We start from the raw sequence: 14,670 nt of genomic DNA on the forward strand, positions 1-14,670 counted from the left end.
GGAGTTTTTCCGTTTCTGCCACACTTTTCAGTCTCCTAGAGGTCAGCATCGTAACCCCTTTTGCTACTTTAGCTGCTCTGGTAGCTTCTTTTTTCAGAATCGTATAGTGGATGTAGGCCTCTTGAACATAGTAGCGAGATCTGCCACATGTGTACCCCTTTCATGCTTAACCATCAGATCTTTCTTAACTTCAGTTGTAGCTCTAACAGCTTTCCCCTTTGTTCTTACTTTCCTCACTACACTTTTCCGGACCCATGGCAAATACACTTAGTTGTTATTATGTTTAAAAAGAAAAGACACAAAAACATACAATTGGAAGCAAATGTATGATGCTTTCACCACAGCTTCCCATAATGAACTGAATGACACAGTGCATGGGTGGCCTGAGCCCTGGGGAAACATACGCACAGGACACAAACAGTGTGCTGGGCATTTGGATTCCAGAGCATTATTCGGATCTTGGGCAAAATTTGCTCAAATTTTTCATTTGAACTCCAAGTCGTTTGAGTTCTGGGGTGCTTGGATTCCAGGGACAGTACTGTAGTCTGTTACTGTTCGTATCCTTCATTGGCAGTCAAATAGTGGGACAGAGAGTGGCCTATAAAACTGAAACTACTTGCTGTCTGGCACTCGGCAGAAAATGTGTGCCAGCCCATTCAACATGCTTTTTACTGGGTCTGTAGCATTCCTGTAAATGGCTGTCCCTTAAAAATGTGTATGTAATCCCCTATAAGTAGTGGATATTCTCGCTGCTCTTTCTTTTGTTTTTGCTGTTATAAACAGCAAGATGAGAAGCACCCTTATTGCTGAGCATCTACCTCCATCCTTTATTTTCTTAGGCTGTATTTACGTGGTTCATAAACATTCTTTGTACACTTCCCATGAATTAGGCTTGCTTTTGGGACCAGGAAGCACAAAAATATTTGGGAAACATGACCTCTGCCCTCCGGGAACACTTGATCCAGTGGAGAGGCTGCATGTCTTTTCAGTAATTTCAATTTAAGGCCAATGAATGCAATATTAGTCGTTGCTACCACTCATGGCTACTTTCAGTATGCCAGGCTGAGAGCTTTGTAGGTGCGGTCTCATGCCATCTTTGCAATACCAACATGGGGCACTAAGTGGATGCTGTCATTTCCATTTTACAGATGAGGAAACTAAGTCCTTAAGCACTGGTGAGGGCAGACTGGAATTTGAACCAAGGTGGTCAACCAGAGGGCCCACTGTGTGGACAGCCCCTTCTACTGTTTGGAGAGCACAACCTGCTTGAGTAGACTCCTTCAGTGATAAGAGGCCCCTGCTGATGTTGGATGACTCAGAAGATTAAAGGATGTGGCTGTATAACTAGTTACTATGACTCATGGGCAGCCTAGGAAGTGAGGGCTTTTAGAGCCAGAAGGGCCACAGAAGTAGTTAAACTCCATGATGGGAGATTCAGAGATGGGGTCCAGCTCTGTAGGCAGTTGGCCAGGAGGGAGGCTGGCTCCTACTTCCTTGGTCCTTCTGCAGAGCAGACTAACAGAGGCTTTAAGGCAGCGGTTCTCAACCTGTGGGTCGCGACTCCTTTGAGGGTTGAATGACCCTTTCACAGGGGTTGCCTAAATACATCCTGCATATCAGATATTTACTTTACAATTCATAACAGTAGCAAAATTATAGTTATGAAGTAGCAACGAAAATAATTTTATGGTTGGGGGTGACCACAACATGAGGAACTGTATTAAAGGGTTGCGGCATTAGGAAGATTGAGAACCACTGCTTTAAGGGAATCCTCTGTGAAGTGCCGTTGGCTGTGTCTGAGCAAAGGGCCCAGAGAAGGGCAAGAGACTGGGCTTTGGGTCCCAGTCTTTCTGGTACATGCAGGTGGAGTACAGAGGTTACATTACTTACACAGTTGGGACCCTAATCTAACTCCTCTGGCATAAACACTCAAGTCAGAGTGTGTACAAATCAGGCTATGTGGTCTGCAAAGGGTATATATTTTTTGGATCTGTTCAACTATTTACACAAAGCGATTAACATATCTTTTTTTTTTTTTTAATGTTTATTTCTATGTTGCCCAGGCTGCTGGAGCGCAGTGGCTATTCACAGGCACAAACATAGCACACTGCAAACTCAAACTCCTGGGTTCGAGCTATCTTCCTGTCTCAGCCTCCTGTGTTGCTGTGACTACAGGCGTGCACCACTGTGCTTGGCAACATTTTACCTGTATACTTTAAGCCCAATATAAATACATTTCACAAACCACTTTAATCCAAAAAGAATAAAATCACAAGAATTTTGAATTGTCCCAGCAAGACCAGGACATGGGGTTCCCCTATTTATAACAATGTGGCTAAACATTATTGGGTGACTACATCATTCCTTTCTTAGCTTAAAGTTACAATTGCTAAAAAGCTGGAGTTAGACAACTCAGCTGTGCTATGTGACCCTAAGTAAGTGATATCAAGCCTTGACACCCCAGTTTTCTCATCTGTCAGTGGGGCTAATCATCATAAGCCTTTCTAGAGTTATTGTGACTGTACTCAGGAGGTGCTGGTCTTAAGTACTGCCCGGGTCAGCACACACATTTGCACTAACTGATAATGGGAAAGCCAGAGTTCAGTTGCAAAAGAGCCTGTCAGGATCAGGAGGCATTTGGGATCCTGTCCTGAAGACCTGGACTATCTAAGAAGCTAGACACTAGTCCACAGGCGAAGTCTCAACTAATGACCATTTTCCTTGGCATGCGAATTGGATAAAAGTTCAGAGAATGGAGAAATTAATGTGGATCAGAGTGGAGAAGGAGGGCTTGAAATACAGTTGGGCATAGGAACAGAAGAATTTGGGCTTTAATTTTAGAGGCAAGGTCTTGCTTGGTTACCTAGGCTGGAGTGCATTGGCGTGATCATAGCCATGGTAACCTCAAACTCTTGGGCTCAAGTGATCTTCATGTCTCAGTCTCCCAAAGTGTTGGGATTATGGCCGTGATCTGTCATGCCCAGCCAGAATCTGATCTTGAGTGAGTTCCACAATCCTCATTGTGAGGGACTTCCTTACCCTGGGAATTCTGCTCAACAAGGCCAGCTGCTGGCATTGAAATGTTGGTTGTATTAATAGATTTATCAGTGGTTCTCATTCTTGTTGCACATTAGAATTTCCTGGTTGAGTAGGGATACTTTTGAAAAATATAAACACTAATCCTAGCACTCTGGGATTGCGTTAGCCTGAGCAAAAGCACGACCACATCTAGCCAGACACTGTGGTGGGTGCCTGTATCCCAGCTACCTGGGAGGCTGAAGCAGGAGGATTGCTTAAGCCCAAGAGTTCGAAGTTGCTGTGAGCTGTGGGCGACAAAGTGAGACTCTGAATAAAACAAACAAACAAACAAAAAAAACCAGACCAAAAAATGTAGATACTGATTACTTAGTCCAGGGTGGGGCCCAGGCATCAGAATCTTTTAAAGTTCCTCATGTCAGGGTTGAAAACCTCTGCCTAGCTCAGGGTTAGCAAACTGTTGTAAAGATCCAGGAAGTAAATATGTTTTTGGCTTTGTGGCTACATGGTCTTTGTTATAGCCACTTACCTATTCTGTTTCCTGCACCAGCAACCATAGCTATGTAATGGAACGGGCCTGGCTGTGTTCTAGTCAACATTATTATGGACTGTGATCTGAATTTCATATAATTTTCATGCATCACAAAACAGTATTCTTTTGATTTTTTTTTTCATCTAAAAAAATGTTTAAACCAGGGCAGCGCCTGTGGCTCAAAGGAGTAGGGCACTGGCCCCATATACCAGAGGTGGCAGTTTCAAACCCAGTCCTGGCCAAAAACTGCCAAAAAAAAAAAAAGGTTTAAACCATTCCTAGCTTATGGGAAGTATAAAAACAAATGGCAGACTGGATTTGACCCATAGGTTCTAGTTTAGGACCCACCTAGCCTAGCCAAAGTGGTTGTCCTAGGAGGCATTGAAGGGGGTGGGGGGGGCCTGAAAAATTCCCAAAGGTCTGTTTATCTTGGATTCCAGTTTTGTGTTGTCTGCAACATAAATTCTAAGTTATAAGCCTTTTTTGGGCTACACAATGTCCTTTCTCTCTTGGTAATACAGAATAGTAACTACAGCATTGCATGGCTCAAAATCAGCTCTTAGCAGTCAGGGCAGCTGTTACCATTCCTGGTTTACAGTGGAAAAGAGAGAGTAGGAGATTTGAGATTTAAGGGCTGGTTAATTCCAGGGTCCTAGGCCAGTGGGCTCCAGTAATGGTCCTTCTGCAGATCAGATATCCTTAATATTTAGATCCTTTAATGGAACGGAGGCACAGAGTATTGAAATACTCTGGATTTCCCAGGATTACCCAGCCCCTAAGTGGTAGATTCTGGATTCAAGGCCTGGGATGATGGTTTTAGTCTATCAGATTTCTCACTGCAGCTCTGTGGACACTTTGGGGGCCACCCAATTCTTTGTGTATGGGGTTGTCCTGAGCACTGTAGGGTATTAAGTAGCATCCCTGGTCTCTCTCTACCCACTGGATGCTAGTAGCACACCTCCTCCCCCAATTGTGATAATAAAAATGTCTGTAGGTATTGCCAAATGTCCCCTGGGGAGTGAAACTGCCCCCAGTTGAAAACTCAGCATCATACATATTGCCTTCTATTTGAGAGGTGGTATACCATATTTTGCCACGTATTATGTGCAGCTACATTTTTGGCTCAAACTTTTAGGAGAAACATCTTCTGTTTTAATTTTCTAATTCAAATCTTTTGTTTATTTTTAGATACTTGGTTTTTTATGTTATAAAGGGATTTTAGCATTTACTTTTTAATATATTATGGTGCAAGAGTTGTACTTTTAATGCATAAGCATAAATAAAATAATTCAAAACATATATTAGCTCAGTGCCTATAGCTCAGCAGCCAGGGTGCCAGCCACATACACCTGGGCTGGCAGGTTGGAACCGGGCCCAGGCCTGCCAAATAACAATGACAACAACAAGAACAACAACAAACAGCCGGGTGTTGTGGTGGGTGCCTGTAGTCCCAGCTACTTAGGAGGCTGAGGCAAGAGAATCACTTAAGCCCAAGAATTTGAGTTTGCTGTGAGCTGTGACTCCACAGCACTCTACCAAGGATGACATAGTGAGACTCTGTCTCAAAAAAAAAATAAATAAATAAAAACATTTATATAGATGTGGACTGTAGTACTACCCATGTATAATATGTATCCTTATTTTCCTTCAAAAATGTGGGCAAAAATTGTACATTATACACAGCAAAATATGTGATGCTCATTTTGAAGTCCAGTCAGCAGAGGTGCTTCCATTTATCTCAGGTGTCTTTTTGCCTCAAAATTAGATTTTGGTCAGGTAAGAGTTGGATTAGAAACCCAGCTCTGCCCCTTGCCAGCTATGTGACTTACAGTAGTGGGCCTCTCTGAAGCTCAGTTTCATCGTGTGCAGATGACAGCCTCCCCCTCAATGGGCTGTGCGGAGCCCTGAAAAGTCCCCTGAGCCTAATCCATAGCAGGCAATCAAGCGTGTTTATGTCCTCCATTCTACAGTTCGGCCCCGTCTTGTGCCGGAGCAGCTGACTGTATTTGCTTGTTGGCTGACACCCCTGTGGTTGATTGTGCCCGATGCTCTTTCCAAAGTCACTGTGGAACATTTCAGCTTCCACACTTGCCCTCTTGTGTAAGAACAGGGCTTAGTGTTTGGCAAAGGCATAGCACTTAGGGTGATCCTACTTCAGCAGGAGCAAATGCCAGCTGTAGGTCAGTCCTCTGGAACCAAGAGTGGCAGGCCTGCAGCACTGTCTGAAAAGACTTTGAATAACCTCTAGCCTATAGATTGGGCCTGAAACAAAGCCACTCCGATGGCATTGTCTGTCCACCTGCCTAGTTTGCGGTGATGGGTTTATGGCCTGCCTGATGCATGTCACCAGTTTTGAAATAAAAATGGTGATTCTGGGTGGCTTTTCCCAGACCAGAGACTTTAGGTCAGCTTACTAGAGTTTTGATGTATGTGTATACAGAAATGGGATGATGTCTCAGACTCTCAGAGGCCAAAGGATCAAGCCAGCGAGTCAGGAAAGGTCACAGACAGAACGGGGATGGTGAACATAGCGGGTAGGCCTTGGCTTCATGGAGTGGGGTACAGGTGAGTGGCCAGTTAGATTAGGGGATCAGCAGTCTCTGACCCTCTTGGCATCACTGCGTTGAAATAATATAGCATTTACATAATGGAAAGATGCTGAGCCTCAGTTTGTCCATCTGTAAAATGGAATTCCTCTTTCCCAACTGCTGCTTTGCTTCTGGCTTTACTGTTCCCTGCTCAGATGATAGGTGGTGGGATTCTGGTGGTGTTCTTTGGGATCAGTTTATTTTCACCAGACCTTTGGCTCCCTGAACCCCTCAGCCCCAACCTCCCAAGATGCTTGATGACCCAGTTGCTGGACACAATTTTCAGTGGTTTACCCCTGACCTCATTCCCTATATTTGGTCCCCAGCCTGAGTAACCCATTGCCCCACTGCTGGCTTAAGACAGTGGACTAAGCTGGCACTTCTGATTCTGCTTCTTTCAAAAACCTACCAAATGACAGCAAAGAGAGTTTTTGTTTTTCTTTCTTTCTTTTTTATTTTTTTTTTTTTTACCTTCTGGTTAATATTTTTATTATAGTATTTCCTTTTAAAATTCAAGACAAAAAATAAAACAAAGACGAAGGGCCCTGGAAGGAATGCACAATTTGTTTAGTTTACAGCAAAGAGATCCTCCTCTTAATGGGAATTGTGCTCTTGGTTTCAGCAATCAGTGAAGGAAAAAAGATCTTGTCCTTTTGTAGTTCTGAGGGGAGGTGTAGGGTGTCCACATTAGTACAGTTGGATAGGATATGCTCTCACTGCAATGCATCAAGGGTTGAATGGTCTTCCAGTCTCTGTAGTGTGGCGTCCACATGCTCCTGGAGTTAGTTCCAGATCTTCAAGAAGCTGTCCCAGGATCCTGTCCCCATAGCCATGCCATCGTCAGTTACCCCTAGGCAGCTGAAGCAGTTGTCATGTCCAGCCAACACACCTGCCCGCCCAGTCAGCTTTGAGTGCATCCCACACGTTGCAGTTGAAGTCGTCATACCCAGCGAGGAGCAGGCGTCCACTCTTGGAGAAGGAGACGGAGGTGATCCACAGATGATGTTGTCATGGGAGTCATGAGCTCTTGGTTTGCACAGAGGTCAAACAGCCTGCAGGTTGCATCATCTGAGCTGGTGGCAAATGCTCGTGGCCAGTGAAAGTTTGTCAGCACATCCCTTCTGGAACATCCCAGAGCTTTGCTGAAGCATCACAAGCACCAGAGACAAACAGTCTGGTGTCAGGAGCGAGAGAAAGGCTCATGACATCTCCAGCGTGTCCAGTGAACGTGGTTGTCTGCTGGCCGGTCTCCATGTCCCACAGGGCACATATAGTGTCTCCAGAGCTGGTGACAATCTGATTGTCATCCAGGAACCGGCAGCAGGACAAGTAACCTATATGTCCTGCCAGCTCACATCCTGCCTGCTCACGACTCACACGTACATTCCCTTCACGAGTTTTCAGATTGTAAATGGAACAAATGTTATCCAAGCCACCACAGGCCACATAGTTCCCAGAAGGGGCGTATGCACAAGTCATGACCCAGGAGGAGCATAGAGGGATGGCGTGGACCTTGTTTGTGGTATAGCTATCCCAGATGATAAGTTTACCATCCTATGAGGCACTGACAAGAAGCCTGGAGTCTGTGCCCCAATGCATAGCATAGATCTTGGCCAAGTGCCCCGTCAGCGTTCTCCTAGTGTGCATTTGAATTCTTCCCACAGGGTCAATGTTGTGTGTGATCTGAGAGAGAGTTGCATCTGCACATGCTTTTCTGGCATCTCTAGTTTGGTTTTTAAGCTGTTCGGCCTCCTGCCGTAATTGGTCAAGTTCACTCATCTTCTGGTCTTAGTGCTCTTTAACGCCACCTCAAAGAATTCAGATCTTAATTCAGAAGTACTTCTGGTCTGGTCTTCAATACATGTAAATTTGTCTCAGCGCCCTCCTCCGGCCTGACGTGTCCACACCGCCTTGGCCGCTGCTGCTGGCTGCTGCACTCCCCACCCAGCTCCGGCTCGCCGCCCGCTCCCGCCGCCGCCTCCGTCCACCCCTGAGATGGCTCCAGCCAGCGGGAAGGACACGGAGGGGCCCTGCCCGCAGCCTCGGGAAACCCCACGCGCTCGCGTCACCGTGCACGCCCTTGTTTTTCTTTCTTAAGAGACAGAACCCGTTCAAGGTCGAGAGAACAGGAGGGAGATTAGCACCAACATTTTAGATGCCAGAAAGCAGAGGAACAGGAAGGGTAGCCGACTTATCAGAACGGAGAAGGTTGAGTCCTAAGATAGCGTGAGGAAAGCTGGGGATCCCCTATCTGCACCATAAACCCAAAAGGCACAGTGGCAGGCAGTATGGGGTACCCTGGAACTGGGGGCAAAGGGAGTGGTGAAGGGGGGACGAAAATAAGACCTCTGCTCCAGGGGGCTGCGGACTATCCACTCTGACCCCAGCAGAAGGCAAGTGGTTCCATCTCAGGACAGGGACAAGCAGAAGGTCTTGGGACAGGAGATTGATGGGTGATTGAGGCCTGTATCCCAAATAGGAGGGTGAAGGTCCGTATAGGTGTCCAATCCTTAGAACTGCCCTGTCCCCCCCAGGCTGCTGTGTGACTTTATCATCCAGGAAGAGACCAGAAGACTTTAGATAAGGAATCTGGCCAGTGAGGGAGAAAGGCTCTAAATACTGACTCAGGGGATCCCCACCATGTGGCCTGCCTCAATCACCCTGTGCTGAGCTTGGTGCCAGCCAGCCCCACCAAATGGTCAGGCTTCTGTTCCTGTAGACAGCCAGGAGGACAGAGGCAAGCCTCGCCTGACGTTTGGGTGCAGTTTCTAATATGGAAGACAGGACCCAAAGAAATGAACGCAGGGAACTTGGAAGAAACAGAAACCACGCCAGAGAAGAGAACTTCAAAACGCTCCACCAATATCTTCACTGGGGTCAGATGGGATGTTGAACTCAAGGGACGGGCTGCTATAAAAGATGGGACATTCACAGACCAAAAACAAGCTCTCGGACATTAAAAACGAGATAGCCACTATGAAGAACTCCACCTGAGTGGTTAGAAGATAAGGCTAAGAAAATCACCCCCAAAAGTAGATGAAAATAGACAACACAAGGGGGGGAAATATGCAAACTCGTGGGCAAGTATAGGAATTTCAGCATCCGAACAACAGGACTTCTGAAAAGAGTGAAGAGAGGAGGAGGAAGTCATGAAGGCAGTCTTTAAAGACAAATTCCTAGGACTTGAGTTTCTAGACTCAGAGGGCCTGGGAGATGTGCAGCCTCATGGCTGAAAGCACACACATATCTCGGCCCATCACTGTATGAAAAAACAGGCCACCTACAGAGGATCAAGGGTCTGAATTGCTCTTGTTCTAGCAAACTTGGAAGCTGTGATGCAGTGGTGGGAGGCTTCCAAAATCCTGAAGGTGTTCCTTCCTAGAATTGCCTGCACAGCCAAATGATAGGGTCAAAGGTGAGGGCAGAAAAAAGATAGTTTCAGAACATGCAAGGCCGAAAAGTGTATATTCCCTAAGTACCCCTTCCGAGAAAGCGACTTGAGGATGTCTTCCACTAAAACCAGAGGTTGAGCCAAATAAGAACAATGCACAGAAGGTAAGAATCTCCAGGGTGATGGTCATGCAAAGCCCAGAGCAGCCAGGATCAGGGCAGGCAGGTTGAGGGTGTCACTGTCACATGTTCTGCCAATGTACCATCTTGGCATCAAACTCCCTGGATGATAAGTCCCAGCAAAACAAGGGAGTCCACGGAGAAAGAGGGAGACAGCCAATCCCCCAAATCAGGGATCTGGCCCGAGGAATGACAAAAGGTGAGAGCAGTCTAGACAAAAGGACAGTTGGCCTCCAGGAAGGAAGCCACCAAGGGAAAAGTAAATGGGACCCATCAATTGTCTTACACGTCCTGAGAGTCTATTAGGGAAAGAGGGGTAAATTAGCAGCTGGGATGGGGAGCACTGAGAGAAGGGAAAAAAATCAGTAGGTCTAGGAAAAAAACAAAAAGAAAGGAAATAAAATCTGACACACCACAGCGGTTCACCTGTGAATAATGACAGATGAATAAAACACCAAGTACTGAATTTGCCAAATTCTCATAGACCTTTATATTGGGTGGGGAACAGAGGGATACAGGTAGAGAGAGCTGAATCTCTTCCCGAGTGGCTGACTCACAAGATAGCTCTCCAAGAAGTATGGAGATGTGTAATTGCCAGAAAAAAGTCAACAGTGATTTCCTCTGGTGTGAGGGTGGGGAGGGGCAGCGCTCAGAACCTCTATTTTGTTGTTCTGCCTTTTAAAAATTGTTTTCAGTTTTCTTTCTTTTTTTTTTTCCTCTCTCCTTTTTTTTTTTGAGACCATCTTCATTCTATTGCCCTAGGCTGGAGTGTTCTGGCCTCAGTGTAGCTCACAGCAACCTCAATCTCCTGCCTCAGCCTCCCGAGTAGCTGAGACTACAGGCACCTACCACAACACTTGGCTAATTTTTCTATTTTTATTTCCTATTTTTGGTAGAGATGGGTCTTACTCTTGAGTTGGTCTTAAACTCGAGTTCAAGTGATCTTTCTGCTCCTCTCACCACGCCAGGCCGGTTTTCAGTTTTCTAAAAAGTTTTGAAGTGCAAATACAGAAATGTACACAAAAGATATAAATACTGTTTAACAAGCCTAGAGTTAGACAGTTAGAATGTGTGGGCTTCGTCCCTGATTATAAAACTCCTATTCCTGTTGTAAGTTTTTTATTAATAATATAACTTTGAGTTCCTAAATTATGCCATGCAAAGTAAAAAATAATTTAAGATTGAAAGATTCCACATATACCTTGGGTCAAGTGCACACACTGGCTGCTTGAGACAGTGTCTCCTGCACCCGAACCTCCTTGGGAATTGCTTCTTTGTCTCTGGAGAGTAAGTGCGGAGAAGAGGAGGTCCAGTGCACCTCAGCCCCTGTGGACATTGATTTTGAGGTGTTGAGCTCTGACTCCTCCTGGAGGTTCCCCAGGCTCCCTCCCTCATGCAGGTCTGTCTGTCTTTCTGTCCCTCTGTAGGCCAAGCATGTCTGGACTCCACCTAGTGAAGAGGGGACGGGAACACAAGAAGCTGGATCTACACAGAGACTTCACTGTGGCTTCCCCAGCTGAGTTTGTCACACGCTTTGGAGGGGATCGGGTCATCGAGAAGGTATAACTGGGGTCCCTGCACTCTGGGTGGGGCCAGGTTGGGGTGGAAAGAGCCCTTCTCCCCCAGCTGGAGGTGGGAAAACCAGCATCAGGATTGTCCCTTATGCTGCAGAGAGGGGACAAGGACTACTCTCTTGTGTCACTTGCTTAGTGCTGGCTGCTTGACATTTAGCCAAATGCAAACAGTGAGTTTCCCCTTCACCGGGAGGGAGGCTGAGGCCTCTGCATGTGGGCAGGAGGCTCCTGCAGAAGATCCCAGATGCTATTCGGAAAGAGGCCCAGGCTGTGCAGCAGGAAGCATAAAACCCACCCCTGCCCTGCCCAGGCTTCCTAGAGAAGAGGAGACTCTCGTGCTGGAATGACATCAACAAAAAGGACATAGCTAAGATTTGCTTTTTTTTTTTTTTTTTTTTTGAGACAGAATCTCACTTTGTTGCCCTCTGTAGAGTCGTAGCTCACAACGACTTCAAACTCTTGTGCTTAAGTGATCCTCCTGCCTCAGTTCTCCCCAGTAGCTGGGACTATAGGCACCTGCCACAATGCGTGGCTAATTTTTCTAATTTTAGTGGAGACAGGGTCTTGCTCTTGCTCTTGCTCAGGCTGGTCTCCCAACTCCTCAGCTCAAGTAATCCACCCACCTTGGCCTTCCAGAGTGCTGGGATTATAGCTGTGAGCCACGGCCCAGCCCAAGATTTGCCATTTATTGAGGCTTTTCCCATTATCTTCTTTTCATCTGGTTAAGGCCCTGGGTCAGGTGTAATAGGTCTGTGATCATTTCCATCACACTCATGGAGAAACTAGTATTCAGAGACGTGACTTGAGTTGTTCAAGCTCACATAATTAGTAAGTGGTGGAGCTGGGATTTGAATCCTGGTCAGTTTGGCTGGAAGGCCTTTTCTTCTCCATTTTACTTGAGGGGGGTGGTAATTAATAATAACAGCAAGGCCCACAGTGTGGTCGCAGCCACTCCCATTGATTGCAGGCATCCTATACAGGCTCTGCATCATCGTATCTCATTTCCCATATCTACAGTTCCGATAGTGGGGAAAGTGAGGCTCCGGGCGGGGGTTGTTTGCCTGGTGGTGGAGCGGGGATTTCAATGTCAGGAATTATAATCCAGAGCCTGTAGCCAGTGTTGTAAGGTATAGTGTTGTGCAAGACTCACCAGGTTCCCAGTTCTGCAGTCACCACTCTTGCTGGTTAAAAATACAAATCCTCCATCCTACTCAGATCCTCGGATTTAGATCCCCTGGGTAAGGACCTAGCAGCTACATTTCGGCCATTTGCCAGGAGGCTGTTTAGCAGCCAACCCAGCTGGTATCTGACATTGAGTTCTCAGGAGCCCAGGGTCCAAGCTCAGCCTGGAGCTTCCACTTTCTGGCTTAGGAGTTGACCTTGGCTTGCCCTTTCTTCCAGACTGCTCATGGGGGAAGCCACGGTCCTGGGGACTAGAACGGCGAGCTGGCCTGCTGCAACTGTCTCCCCCGGGGCTCCCACAATATTTGTTGTACCATTAACAAATGGGGCCAAGAGAAACTGGGCCACCCTGGGGTCATTATGTCCTCTCTTGACTAAGCCCTGCTTTGGTAATAGATTGAGAAAACCAAAGCCTAGACATTTCCTCATCTTTTCCCAAGAGGGAAGAGCATTTCACTGGAGCCGGAAACCCTGGAGTCAAATCCCGGTATGGCCACTCATGGGATGTGAGATCTGGCCTGAGTTTCTCTTACTATAAAATAGAGGCCAACATAGCTCGAATCACCAAGACTTGTCCCTCAATTAGGCTGTCATGAAGATGAGACAGCAATGGAGGGAGTCTTACAGTGATGAAATTGTTATGTCAGGTGAGCTGTGAAACCATATGCCTATTTTTTTTGGCTACATTTCCCAGGCTGGAGATATATATATAAATAAGAAAATTACATATATATATATATAAATAAGAAAATGAAAACTTTGTTTTGTTTTGTTTTTTGGGTGTTTTGAGACAGAGTCTCATTCTGTTGCTCCAGGCTAGCATGCCACGGTGTTACTGTAGATTACAGCAACCTCAGTCTCCTGGGCTCAAGTGATCCTCTTGCCTCAGCCTCCTGAGTAGCTGGGACTATAGGTGCCTGCCACCATGCCTGGTTAGTTTTTCTATTTTTAGTGGAGACAGAATCTCACTCTTGCTCAGGCTGTTCTCAAACTCTCAAGTTCAAACAATCTTCCTGCCTCAGCCTTCCAGAGTGCTAGGATTACAGGCAGGAGCCACTGTGCCCACCAAGAGCTTAGTTTGATTTTTTAGAGACCAGGCCAGGAGATTGTCCAGTCTGACCTCTTTGGATAGATGTGAAGCTCAGAGTGGGGAGGGATCTGGCTGAGGCCACACAGCAAGTTCATAACTGGAAATTAAACCAGGACATTTTCTATTACTCTCTGCTGTTGGGGGCCACTAGTATCACGCTCTTCCTCCTTAACAAATCTGGGACCTTTAACCTGTAGAATGCAGAAGCAGCCATGGTGTATGTAGGAGGTAGTTTAGAGTGTAAGTCACACCACAAGGTTTGCATCCTTACTGTGCCACTTATACTATCCGTGTGACCTGGGGCAGGTACCTTAACTCCTCTGAGTTTTTAAAATCTCTTTCAAAGGACTTTAGGAGGGTGAAATGAAGTAAGGCAGTTATGTAGCTTGGTGCATTCCAAATACTCCCAAAATGTTAAGGGTGATCATAACAAAGTAATCAGAAATCACTCATCCGTCCATCCATCCACTCATCCATTCACTCATTTATCCATGCATTCATGCAGCTGGCAGACTGTGCACCTGCCCTGTGGCAGGCTGTGTGCTATAGCAATTCAAAGAGGAATGACATGCTGTGGGCCCTGCAGGAGTCTCTGCAGCTGAGGTGGGCTCAGGGCAGCACGCAGCCCCCAGCACAGGTGCCTCTCCAGCGCCTTCCTCTTTCTCCCCGTGCAGGTGCTTATTGCCAACAATGGTATTGCTGCCGTGAAGTGCATGCGTTCCATCCGCAGGTGGGCCTATGAGATGTTCCGCAATGAGCGGGCCATCCGGTTTGTGGTCATGGTGACCCCTGAGGACCTCAAGGCCAATGCAGGTACCTGGGCCTGGACTCCCTCCCCCTGCCATATGCCATTCTAACCTACCCTCACCTCTGCCACCCTGCTTAGGCAAGGCCATCCTGGATCCCACTTGGAGTTAGGACTTCTCATGAACCCACATTTCTTTGCCCTTTCTTCTTCTTCTTTTTTTTTTTATTGAATGGTAACTATGTACATTAATGCACTTCTGGGGTACAGTGTGGGATTTTCACACACAATCCGAAACACTTCCATCAAACTGGTCAACACAGCCTTCATGTCATTTTCTCAGTTATTGTTTT

General features: G+C 46.5%; 1 protein-coding gene and 1 pseudogene across 3 annotated transcripts in view; one reads left to right on the plus strand and one right to left on the minus strand.

Annotated features, from left to right (window-relative positions):
* Positions 1-14,670, plus strand: part of ACACB (acetyl-CoA carboxylase beta) — a 134,248-nt gene that overhangs the window by 35,693 nt on the left and 83,885 nt on the right. For both annotated transcript variants that reach the window (XM_012805246.2, XM_012805247.2), the window contains 2 exons: positions 11,154-11,286; positions 14,247-14,385. In XM_012805246.2, the coding sequence (XP_012660700.1) occupies positions 11,154-11,286; positions 14,247-14,385 (272 nt within the window). The remainder of the gene's footprint in view (positions 1-11,153; positions 11,287-14,246; positions 14,386-14,670) is intronic.
* On the minus strand, positions 6,629-8,078 carry LOC100959748 (annotated as a pseudogene). The gene has a single exon (XR_153624.3). The product of XR_153624.3 is annotated as a guanine nucleotide-binding protein G(I)/G(S)/G(T) subunit beta-1 pseudogene (transcript).

This window comes from Otolemur garnettii, unplaced genomic scaffold (assembly GCF_000181295.1).
Source record: "Otolemur garnettii isolate 467f Iridium unplaced genomic scaffold, OtoGar3 scaffold00038, whole genome shotgun sequence".
Taxonomy (NCBI): Eukaryota; Metazoa; Chordata; class Mammalia; order Primates; family Galagidae; genus Otolemur; species Otolemur garnettii.